This window comes from Colias croceus, chromosome 4, assembly GCF_905220415.1.
Source record: "Colias croceus chromosome 4, ilColCroc2.1".
Lineage (NCBI taxonomy): Eukaryota > Metazoa > Arthropoda > Insecta > Lepidoptera > Pieridae > Colias > Colias croceus.
This window is the reverse complement of record NC_059540.1, coordinates 5,835,853-5,849,316: the sequence shown is the minus strand read 5'-3', so window position 1 is coordinate 5,849,316 and position 13,464 is coordinate 5,835,853. Positions and strand designations below refer to the sequence as shown.

Here is a 13,464-nt window from a genome sequence, read left to right as displayed (position 1 = left end):
CAGTCGAAACTTATATTAAATAGCTGCATTTGGAATCTTCTCATGGTGAATGTAGGCAAGTTAAAACAAGTATGGTCTGACAGGGTGCGAATCTTAAAGACAACACGCTGCTAGGCCACCTTGCTTCACCAAACCCGAGTTGTCCTCTTCCTTCCTTCTTCACTATCTCATAGTAAATAATAATAAACAATAAACATACATACAAATCATTCCAAACAAGATAAGGTAATTCACATAAATATGTGAGTTTTGAGTCCTGTTAGCATAATTATCTCTAAGATGGAATTTTGCTGACGTTGAAGAAATAAAATATGACGGAAAATTATTAAGGAAACGGTATCAATTTAATCTGTACGTGTGCCCATTAATACTATAGAAATGTATTGATAAGTGCACGTGAATATTTAACTTATCTGATTCATGATTATTAAATAACCCACATATTTAAAGAATTTACAATGCCGAACAATAATAATAAATTCGAAACGGATACATAATATCTATATTTTTATACCTAATTAAGAGCTTAATCATCCTTATTATCACATACATATTACGATAAATCGTTGTCATGTGTTGCAAAAATAGCATGATGGAATGTATCAACTGTAACAACATGAACATGTGGGAACAAATAGCGTTGAACAATCGTTAATTGCGAAAGCTCGCTATAACTTGAGTATGAGCAACATAACCATTTAATCGTTTGTATTGTTCTAAATAATGATTTCTTCCGTCTAAGGAGATGACGTAAGTTGTTCATCCATGAAATGTTATTAAGGGGAGTCCTTTCAGCGAAGCGGAGTAAAATTGGTTTGCAAGATCAAATTTTTCATGTATTTGCAATTATATGACGCTTCTAGAAAAAATAATCAATACACTTCAAGATATTTCCTAAAAAGTGTGCTAATTTGTTACACAACCACGTGTATTTTGGTCGATCATATAAAATCATAAAAATAGGCTAAAATAAAGATCGAAAACGAATTATTTATTAATGAAATTTCTGATTTTGGAAATAATTTTTATATAAGGATATGTATTTTGATGTACTGCAGAAAACGTGCTAAATTTTGGTTTTCTACTGAAGCCCTGTAATTATTAAATACATATTATATCTCAGAACTTAACGTTGCCCAGCGTTTTCTTTACAAACCGCGCTGCCCGCTACCCCGCCAGTCCTGATCAGGCGCTTGCTAACGTAGGACCTGTGTCAAATTATCTCCGCTCGATTTTACGTTTTGAGTAACGATAAATTATTGAAAATGGGTAACAAAACAAACAAAATTCGGAAGAAAGCAGTGTCAGTATCAAAAAAAAGAGTAAACTATAAGAAACGGTATGTAAATTGAGTAATATGATAAAAACGTAGTTACTTGATGACACAGAATAAAAATATCAGTTGGTCATAAAGTTTCACCTCGTATGCTTTTATTTCAAAACGATAAAAGCTGCGTTACTGTGAAATAAGAGTTTAGTTTATAATAATTTGTTTTATATATATAATACTAGTGGTCCGCCCCGGCTTCGCCCGTGGTACATATTTCGCAATAAAAGGTAGCCTATGCCCTTTTTCGGGTATCAAAATATCTCTATACCAAATTTCATGCAAATTGGTTCAGTAGTTTAGGCGTGATTGAGTAACAGACAGACAGACAGAGTTACGTTCGCATTTATAATATTAGTATGGATTATTATTACGTAATTGGTGTATTATTTGCATAATTTTGGGGTATTATTATTAATTACAGTTGTTTATTTTAAGGAAAAAAACAATAATGATTATTAGTTAAAAAATAATTGATAATAGTCAAATAATAATGATTATTGACTTATAATAATTATTAATCACTACAGTAAAAGTTCCTTATTGGCGGGGTATATGTTCCATAAAATATATGCCTCGAATACAGAAACCGTAATTATTATATGGGATTATAGGTTCTACGTTATACGTTCCTAGGTGACGATTGAGATTTTTTTCGTGTCTCATTTTTTTTAGTTGCCATTATAAACTAGGAAGAGTGCAGTAGACGTTACTCGATCACAATTTTTGTAACGAATGTGAAAGACGAAACAATAAAACACGCAAAGCGGCTTTTACTATAAACGGAACTACATTTAAAAATATACTTTATTTATTGAGTTATAAGGTTGCTTCCATTCTGTTTATTTACGCTCCTTCTATGTCTCGTTTCAGCACCATACTATGCCTGATTAAATAAATAGATATTAGATAATAAATACAAGGGGAAGTGGGAGGCGGACACGCGCAGGCTCGCTCGCGCACCCTTCGCACACCTTACTGCCGCCACGTGATCGTAGTGATGTGACTTGACCAACGCTGTACTCGATAGTTTACAAGAAAAACTATATTTTAACATATTAATATTTGACTTTAATATTAAAACTCTTTTAAAAATATATTAAAAATAATTTTGTGTTGTGTTTTGTATCATACACTTTCTAATATTATGAATGCGAATGTATTATAGTGTAAATGTAAAGTATGTAATGTTACGATATTATATTTTAACCGCTAAATTGATTTTTGAAGGTTTTGGTAGGTATAGAATTGATATATATTTATATTGTTTATTATTTCATTTTAAATTATTAATTAATTCTTATTTTTATTTAACATTAAATACTATTATTATTTGATTTATTATTAAAAAATAGTACTAAACCCGATCTTTTATTTTCTTAATTTTAATAGTTAAGAAGTCCACACGTTTTTTCAGATATTTCAATTATACATTTTTTTAAACTACTTATAATTAATAGAAGACTTTACATTATTATTTAAAATTACATATATTTATACTTTCTTCATACATTTCTCCTTTAATAACATATTGAACAATATATTTTCTTATGTTACATATTTATTTACATAACTTATCGATAGCTCAACACGCAATTGATACCTACCCATCCCTATTTGTCACACACACATTTATATAGTATCTATAGCTCATCTGCCTTCGATGCGCACTAAGCAATTTGTGCAATACACGCGCTCTATACTATTCTAATATTATAATACTCTAAGCTTCTACTGGTAGCAGCAAGTAATATTTATTAGTTACACCAAGTACTTCCATAATTATGTTGTGCTAATTAATAAATTCCTAGTACCTACTTATCTCAGTTTATAAAGTTGTAAATGCTTACTTTATTTACTTTTATATTTACAATCTGACACAAACACTTTTACATTGCTTACATAATAAAAATTGATCACAATTTACTTTTGATATATTTTACACTGTGGCATAGCGCACGTTACGAAAAACAAACGACGCGAGGAGCGCGAGGAGCGCGAGTCACGCGAACGGCCCCCCACACTTCACATCCTAAAATCTTGCCTCGCGTTGAAATACCTCGCGTTAAGTAATTTCATGGTACAGCATCAGACGGAAGAAGCTCTTTCCGCTATTTATGATTTAGTACAACATTGCGTTATGAGCAAAAAATAATATGTAAGCACGGTAAAGAAATGGCATTGTTTAACTTTCACCATATCCATTTTGTGTTATAAAATTTTCCAAATGTTACATCAACATTGTCATGCATACTTTTATAGAGTATACAATTTGTTTTAGAGATAATTTGAATTATCACTAATACATTTAAATAAATTTACATTTTTATTGTTTAAATAGAAACGTTAAACAAAACATAATTAAATGTGTATATTCTTGATGTTTAAACTCCAATATGCATGGAAAATACACATAGGAGCGCGAAAACGCTATAATATGCAATTAGCAAACTAACTTGAGATGTATTTCTCTAGAGAAACCACTTAAATATTATATTATATGCCTAAGACAATAGCTTGACAAATGAGATTTATTATAAACTAAAACACTCGGCATCCGCTAAGTGGGAATACATAATATGATATTTTATGTAATATGTGCAAAAATATAGAAAATAAGACTTTTATTAAATACCATTTTATTAAGAAAAACTCAATAATATTCTATAGACCTTGTTCAAAGGCGAATTTCATAAACAAATACGAAATTTTTTCTTTCTTCTCCTTCATACAACTTATTTGATGATAATTTTTGCAATATATTGACACAATATAGTTGACCTATCATAGGGCAACTATATTGTGCCTATGTGTTCTCATTCTAGAGGATGATTTTAACAATAATTATATAAAATATAATTTATAGCTATTATAATCCTGATGATTTTTTTTGTGTGTGTGTAACAAAACTTTTAAAAGTGCGTGCCTAGTGCGTACGTTTGGTGCGTTCATATGTGTACGCATACTAGCATACATGCGAGTACCTTCTTGCATCCGTATGTTTGTGTGTGTATTGGACGTACCTATCTGAGCGGCGATATAGCGCAGTAACTGCTTATCTGTATTTTTTATGTGTGTATTGCACTATCTGAGCAGAAGCATCGCGCAACAACTGGCCATGTGAATTGTGTATGTGTGGTGCACGTATTTACCTGAGCAGAAACATCGCGCAACAACTGGCCATGTGAATTGTGTATGTGTGGTGCACGTATTTACCTGAGCCGAAACATCGCGCAACAACTGCCATGTGAATTGTGTATGTGTGGTGCACGTATTTACCTGAGCAGAAACATCGCGCAACAAATGGCCATGTGTATTGTGTATGTGTGGTGCACGTATTTACCTGAGCAGAAACATCGCGCAGCAACTGCTCATGTGAATTGTGTATGTGTGGTGCATGTACATAGCTGAGCGGCTATATAGCGTAGCAACTGCTCATGTGAATTGTGTATGTGTGGTGCACGTATTTACCTGAGCAGAAGCATCGCACAACAACTGGCCATGTGAATTGTGTATGTGTGGTGCACGTATTTACCTGAGCAGAAACATCGCGCAACAAATGGCCATGTGTATTGTGTATGTGTGGTGCACGTACCTAGCTGAGCGGCGATATAGCGTAGCAACTGCTCATGTGAATCGTGTATGTGTGGTGCACGTACCTAGCTGGGCGGCGATGTCACGCAGCAGCTGCTTATGTGAATTGTGTATGTGTGGTGCACGTACCTAACTGGGCGGCGATGTCACGCAGCAGCTGCTTATGTGAATCGTGTATGTGTGGTGCACGTACCTAGCTGGGCGGCGATGTCACGCAGCAGCTGCTTATGTGAATCGTGTATGTGTGGTGCACGTACCTAGCTGGGCGGCGATGTCACGCAGCAGCTGCTTATGTGAATTGTGTATGTGTGGTGCACGTACCTAACTGGGCGGCGATGTCACGCAGCAGCTGCTTATGTGAATCGTGTATGTGTGGTGCACGTACCTAGCTGGGCGGCGATGTCACGCAGCAGCTGCTTATGTGAATCGTGTATGTGTGGTGCACGTACCTAGCTGGGCGGCGATGTCACGCAGCAGCTGCTTATGTGAATTATGTGTGGTGCACGTACCTAGCTGGGCGGCGATGTCACGCAGCAGCTGCTTATGTGAATCGTGTATGTGTGGTGCACGTACCTAGCTGGGCGGCGATGTCACGCAGCAGCTGCTTATGTGAATCGTGTATGTGTGGTGCACGTACCTAGCTGGGCGGCGATGTCACGCAGCAGCTGCTTATGTGAATCGTGTATGTGTGGTGCACGTACCTAGCTGGGCGGCGATGTCACGCAGCAGCTGCTTATGTGAATTGTGTATGTGTGGTGCACGTACCTAGCTGGGCGGCGATGTCACGCAGCAGCTGCTTATGTGAATCGTGTATGTGTGGTGCACGTACCTAGCTGGGCGGCGATGTCACGCAGCAGCTGCTTATGTGAATTGTGTATGTGTGGTGCACGTACCTAGCTGGGCGGCGATGTCACGCAGCAGCTGCTTATGTGAATCGTGTATGTGTGGTGCACGTACCTAGCTGGGCGGCGATGTCACGCAGCAGCTGCTTATGTGAATTGTGTATGTGTGGTGCACGTACCTAGCTGAGCAGCAATATCGCGCAGCAGCTGCCGCTCGGCGAGCTCGGCGCAGTCGGCGCCGGCGGCGAGGCGCTGCGCCTCCTCGCGCAGCGCGCGGTTCTCGCGCTCCAGCGCGCCGGTGCGCCGCCGGAGCAGCGCCGCCGTCGCCGCCTCCTTCTCTTCAGTGGGGGAGCCCTCTTCTGTATCATTTGTTAGTATCTGCACAGAGTAGGTTGTTTCGTTACTGTATTTTTGTTATGGTGTCAAATAAATGAATGTCTTCGTTGGGATAGCCCTCCTCTATATCATTTGTTAGCATCTGCACAAAGTTATTTTTCTGCTTTGGTGCCAAATAAGTGGATTTATATGAGTATATACGATCAATACCCTACAACTGCCGCATTTTTGGGCCGAGACACGTCAACATAGACGGAGCAACTTCGCGCGGAAAATGCTTCGCGAAGCTGCTCGCTCTGTGCGGGCTGCCTATTGAGTATATTTACAGATAAATGCGTGATTTAAGCGTACTAAGGAGTATAGAATTTCCCGAATTCAACAAACCAACTTATTGATTACCGGTTTTACGGATCATTAACAAATATGGATGTAGTTGATTATTATCTTTGAGATGTTTTATACTATCAAATAAATTACTGGATCACCTGCATCTGCAGCCCGTTTAAATATTTTTTGTACGAGTTTACTTTACCGATAATATTATATTTAAGCGTTCGATGGACTGTAGAAAAATGCGGAATTTTTATGCTGCGCTGTCATTATCCGCACCAAATTACAATTTATTATACCAGTTACGTCTGGGTTGAGGAAAATGATCATAAGACAGTATTTCTTTTTAAAATTTCGCAAATAAATAGTAATGTAAATATTATAATTTTTATGATTTGAAGTGCTTCACGCATATAAAAACCAAAAATCGCGCAGTTATGTCATAAAAATTACTAGTATTCATTACAGGAAATAAAATATTTAAAAGTCTTTTAGTGACATAATTACCGAGTTATTACTAAGTTTAATATGATGTATGATACAGAGAGATAAGCAAGGGTTTACAAGGAAAGACTATCTAATAAATTTAAAGAAGTTAACAAAAATCTTTTAAAAAAAATTATTTTTTATTCCTCACAAATGTGAAAAAGAACGGAACTGATCATATTAAACAAAATCCATTTCTAACACGGCAAGCGATTCTTAATCTTTCTAATTATAGCGATCGGAAGTCATACAAGTGGCGTTAATTAACCAGTTATGTATACCTGGAGCAAGTCGCTCTTCGCGCTGAGCTCGTGCTTGAGCTGTGTGATGAGGTCCCGCGCGCCTCGCAGCTCGCCCTCGAGCGCGGTCACTCGAGACTCCAACCGACCGTTTGCAGTCAGCAATTCCTTGCCGATGCGAGCCGTCAGTTCTAGATCCTTCTCTTTCTGCGAATAAACAAACACCTTGCCTTACATGTATTTACAATCAATTTACATACTAACAGTGCTATGTGAAGTTCATTTATGATGCTTATAACTTATTTTCTAAAACTAATAGCATCTTCGCACCTTTTTATTGCAATGTTGATGTAAACATTAAACATCACGTTTTTATTGTACAGATACAAAAGAGACGTGGCCAATTCATTTTCACAGTCGATCATTAAAATACAAAAAAATGGCAAAAAATGAACACGACTTACTTCTTCTAAGAGCCTTGTTACCGCTTCGATGTCATTGTAGGTTTTTGTCATTTGGCTCACCCTGTTGCTGCATAGAACTGAAAACACACGGCTCACTTGTACACACTACGAACAATACTTGAATAGCCTTATCAAATATAGAACAAGAATCGTAGTGAAACAAAAGTAACTGATAAGATAATCGGCGTAAATATTAACAACGTATTAATTATAGCTCCATCGGTGTATTTGTTGATATCAATTGAAAATGGTTGTCTACACAATGAACATAAAGTTAATATTTACTAAACAATATAATTTCCAAAGAATCTTATTGATATCATAAAATATTTATTTACAAAGCTTTAAGGACTAAATAGCTTTATAGATAAGTTCAAAGGTATGAATTGTTTGCTTTAACTAAAGAATATTGTAGGTGAATATAGCACATTTGGCAAAGTGACGCATTGACGTATTTTCATCAACATTTTATACCACACCCAATTTACTAGCTTTATATATAATATACTGGCTAAGTTCTACTGAAAAAAAGCTAAGAAGAACTTTGAATTAAATTTTTATATCCAATTAGAAATTTTCATTTGACTACATTTTGATATAGAGTTCAACAAAACATACGAGCAATATACAACATAGATCATGATAACATATATATATTTACCATTGTTTATAATCTGTCGCAATATAAACACTTATTTATCATTGTATACAATATATTAGAAAGGGAAAATCAAATAACTTTATTATAGATTCTATACCACAGTCAACGCTGTGTTGTTAAATACAAATCTTTTATTAAAAGTAAACGAATACATATTATATGTAATATGAAATACATTCTGAGTAAATAACGACTGACCAGCAAAAATTTCATCGAAGTTCAACGAATCCGCGTTCATGGAAAATCTTAGGATGTTCAGTGCACTCAAGTAATTCGACGCATGGTCAACAAACAAGCATGATTATTATTTCACAGTTCCAAAGAATCACACCCGTATAAACATAATTGAATTGCACCAAGTTGGAAATCAGGTTTCCACACTAGCGTAAACCGTCAGTTTAAGTTATTGACTGCATACGCAACGAGCCCGACCGCTCGCGCCGGGTGAGCCTATTGTATTGTGCAACATGGGAAAACTGGAATACAAAGACAAAACATGTTGACTATTCATCGCTTATTGGTAAACACATTGGATGTTGAGAGTTGAATTCAATGAAGATTCCATCATTATAACACGAGTTTTTGCTGACAGCAATCATTTCTCTTTTGCATTGCATCATTTAAAGAAATACTCCCTCCGTGTTTAAGTCGTGTGATACTTTTCCAGAAATTTCTATGTAATGCCGTAATTCAATTTAATTTTTTACAAGATTCCGCATTATGGGTCAAAAAAGAAATAAACATTACACAAAGACTCAAGATATTATTCGAGTACCTAATATTTATGATATAATGAGCAATTGAACGAAACAAATATTTTTACTAAGAGATAGTTCAAAGATAGTAAATCTAACAGTAATATATTATACATCCTCTCACCATCATACATTTTTATACAAAAAGGGTTATGTATTAACACCGACAGGGCCGCTTTCCAGCACTCAAAAAACTAATGGGAACTCAAGACATCTATAAAAATGCGCATTGAATGCTTCTGATTTTTTCCCAATCTTACCTAACGTTACAATTACATCGGATATGGATTGTTCACGGTTATGTCTCTCACGATGTCGGTGGACTTTCATTCATTACAATCACATAATATTTTATAGAAACTTAATAAAAATACCCTAATTGAACTAACACCCAACTATGCCTATTGCTTAATACATATATCCCATCATTATCTCAAGTTTATAAAAAAAAATAATCATAAACAACTTATATGAGACATTGCAAACCTACAAATAAGAAGGTGCACGCACGTCTTCTAAAGCATTGATGTCATGGATCGACTTGAGTTTTAGATGATTGCGGAAGTGGTTAAAGAAAGTATAGTGTTTTGTTATAATAAGCTTTAAAAGAAAGAAATGTGAAGGCTAGATGAGACGAGCAGAAGCGCAATGAAAGTAGAGACGACACCAAAGATTGCCGCTAATGATGTGAGCCAAGTGGTTTCCCAGTGTGGTCGTACCTCGATCAAGGAGCAAGGTCCGTATGACGCGAAAGTAGAGACGGCCGAACCTGTCTCGAGCCACGTGGTAAAGGAAGTCGGGATATTCGCCCAGGCACTCCCGCAGTTCCGCGTCGGGAAGGTAGCTTAGCTCTTGGAAGAGCTCGCGATCGAAGCCGGGCGGCGGCGAGGCACGCGAGCCGCTCGCGCACCCCGCGCCCGAGCCCGCACCGCCCTCTGCCGTGACGCGCCCGGACAGCGGACATCAGCTCCGCCCCCGTCACGTGGCCGACCACTCTCCTCACACACCAACACCACTTTTGTCCGAATGATTCGTTGATTGTACTAAAAGTCTGTCCGTTTCCGAGAACTCCCTCCGACCAACTGCGATATCATCACTTCACGCTCGTTCAAAATAAACATTTACTTTGACGACATCCAAAAATAAATATAACGATGAAACCTTAAGAGAGGACCGAGTATTAAATAGTAAAAAACCGCATAACAAAATATGTGAATTAAATTAAGAAACTCATAACAAGCTGTTCACGCAGCTGATGTAAATGAAATCCTAGACTATCTTGACGCGGACTACGTCAGTATGAATTTTTTTTTCAATTCTTAACTTATTTTCGTCTTAGGGACAATCGATTTTAGCGCAAGTACATATAAAAGTAAAAGAAAGCCAAGTAATACCTTAATAATTATAGTCTGGTTTAAAGAAAAGCCTTATTCAATGATATAGGTTCTTTCAACATTTACGGGCTGAGCTCTCTACGTTCAAAATGATCTATTGAATTGTAGATGTTGTTGTTGGTTAACAATCAATCAGAACAATAGAACTTGCAAACAATTATTATTTTTATTTATGTTAGTATAACTACTAATTGTCTACTGGAAATCAATAACTCTTGCACCTCGTTAGCATCTAAACAATCTTTACCTACTATTCACGGTCAAAGGAAACTTGGAGAAAGAAAATCACTATTTACTTGGTCTCGATCTAGGAAAATGGGGAAGCAATTAAACGCTAAACGCTATCTTAAAGAAATAGTTGTGTTATTGTGTAATATGATTGTAAAGTTTTTTTTTTTTTTTTTTTTCTAAAATTAATTGAACTACGTTTGTTCTAACATTTATTGCAACATGTTTATCGATCGGTCACTTTTCTACACGTTTTTGAACGGGTCTGGCTAAGTCTGAACTGAAACTATGAAATATAAGTGGAGAACTCGTCTTAGGCCCGACTTTGATAGTAAGAAAAAAAGTAATAAAATTACAATTTTAAAGAAACTGATAGTTTTGACGAAATACTTAGTATAAAATAAGGAATTTACTATGACTGGTATAGAGGTGAACAAAATTGTAATGGAGGTTGTAATGGTAATAAACAATAAATTTTATAGTATTGGAAATTTATTCTACTTGTATTAAATTTTCATCATTAGGTACTTTGCTTAGAGCTTTAGCTTTACTATTTCTAGAGTTTAAAGAGGTCTTCATCAATAGAAAGTTTTTAAAATAGTTTGAAATTTAGTTATTAGGTTTTTATTATTTACTTATTGCCTTCATATCTCATCATTTGAATTTAATTAGTGAGAGATAGGAGCTGTTTAGGAAAGATAAACCTATGATCGTCTTGAAATGGCCACTTAAAAACGTATAAAATATTTTATCTCAACATTATCTCTAAGGATAAGATAAAATCTTATAGATCTTAAATCAGTTAACATAAATCTATATCTCTTATTTAATTTATTTAATATTTCATTTATTTATAATATATTATGTATGATACGTACACCTATATTGGTATTCCTTATAGATCCCAAGTAGGTACCACAATTTTTGAATACTTTGATCTCAATATTACATTTTAAACTTCCTAACGTTTTATATACGGTCAATAACATAGCCCTCGATGTGACCCCAATTTAAAAGATCCGATCCCAACGGGAATCAAGTACGTTTTATGACTACACCCAATTAAGTTGATTGATGCAGGAATATACAACCTCGAAAATATACTAGGTACCTATATACATTGCAAATTTAATTAATATTAAATTAGTTTAAATAGTTAACTCAACATTTTTCCTACAAATCCTTATTGGTAAGAATTTCGGACGTGATATTGTGATTAGGCACTAAGAAAATGGACCTAAATTATTTTAACAATTATTGTCCTATCACGATAAATGCTTTGACAAATTTTGTAACACTAGTGTTGTAGTAGGTACCTAGGTACCTCGTACCGAAGGAGTTTAAGGTCGTCGACGCACGTGAGTCAAAGAGTGACGTCAAACAGCCTCGCCTCGATTGTATATAGGCCTACAATTTGACATGCAAATACAATTTCTTTTTTGCCTTACATTTATGTTTTACATAGGTATTTAAAAATACATTACATTCAGTTCCTAATAGTACGGGAGCTAGCAACGTTTAAAAAAAAGTCATTTTAGTATAGTTGGGTTTTTGATATACTGTTTCTCTTTCTATTTCGTTTAGAGTCCGGGCTGTCTGGCTGGCCGCAGTGGTTGCGTTTATTAGTGCGCATCTTATCTGCACAGGAAAATATCCTTAATTTAAAGTCATTTTTTAACGCGTAATTTTTAATCTTTTGCCTTTAGATAGATCCATCAGACATAATTTTTTTATTGCAAGACGTTTTTTTCGTTGTAAAATAGGTGCCATACGCAATTTTTATTTCAAAATAACTAAAATGTCATCGAAATAAGTGAAATTACATCAACATGAGTCCGCTTAAAAGGTAAGTAATAACTTTATTATTTATATTATATTATCCTTTTTTAATACTTATATTGAATACTTAGTAAATTAATATTTTTAATAGATGGTTTCATATTTATTACACTTTTGGGTATAAATATGAATTTGATGATATTTGTATTTTCTAGTGTTTGATTTTACGCGAGTATTATACATTTTGAAATTAAAGACTTGGGAAAATAATACAATGAATAAATCGTGTTTAAAATTCGTTAAAAAGTCTTTAATTTCTTGATGATATTTGGTTTTTATCAAGTTTACATTAACGTCCTATTTGAGGTTCGTTGGGAAAAAGGAGGCGATATGGTAGATTGTTGCAAAAAAACTGTAAATAGTAAAATGAATATTATATATAGTATAAGTAACACAGTGATTACTTATCCTTCACTGGGACTCATGTTGATGGAATTTCACGTATTTCGATGATATTTTAATTATTTTGAAATAAAAATTGCGTCTGGCACCTATTTAACAACGAAAAAAACGTCTTGCAATAAAAAATGTATGTCTAATGGATCTATCTAAAGGCAAACGATTAAAAATTACGCGTTAAAAAATGACTTTAAATTAAGGATATTTTCCTGTGCAGATAAGATGCGCACTAATAAACGCAACCACTGCGGCCAGCCAGACAGCCCGGACTGTAACCGAAATAGCAAGAGGAACAGCATATCAAAGAACCAACTATACTAAAATGCTCACTTGTCAACGTTGCTACCTCCTAGAATATAATGAAATGCAAAATTTCAGTTCTATTTGATCGATTTGTTCAAATTTTAAAATATCAAAGTACCTACCTACTCATAAGTATTTAAATGTCTTCCAAACGTGAAATCAAATATCCTATTCCTAAAACCACAAATTTTATTTCCTCTTATTGCAGACTAGCTTGCACAGTCTACCTTTCAAATCCACTTACTAAGGTAAGCAAGATCTCTTTAT

At 35.1% G+C, this 13,464-nt stretch overlaps 1 protein-coding gene across 13 annotated transcripts in view; it reads right to left on the bottom strand.

Moving 5' to 3' along the window:
* The window catches only part of LOC123691509 (trafficking kinesin-binding protein milt), a 42,110-nt gene that overhangs the window by 12,190 nt on the left and 16,456 nt on the right, over positions 1 to 13,464 (bottom strand). For 5 of the 13 annotated variants that reach the window (XM_045635960.1, XM_045635947.1, XM_045635958.1 and 2 more), the window contains 3 exons: positions 7,619 to 7,695; positions 7,197 to 7,361; positions 5,943 to 6,141 (listed from right to left, as the gene is read on the bottom strand). In XM_045635960.1, the coding sequence (XP_045491916.1) occupies positions 5,943 to 6,141; positions 7,197 to 7,361; positions 7,619 to 7,669 (415 nt within the window). In that variant the 5' untranslated portion in view covers positions 7,670 to 7,695. Of the gene's footprint in view, positions 1 to 4,986; positions 5,019 to 5,942; positions 6,142 to 7,196; positions 7,362 to 7,618; positions 7,696 to 8,477; positions 9,731 to 9,753; positions 11,952 to 13,464 lie in introns of those variants that run through there. The other 8 variants (XM_045635953.1, XM_045635956.1, XM_045635957.1 and 5 more) reach the window with 5 other exon arrangements.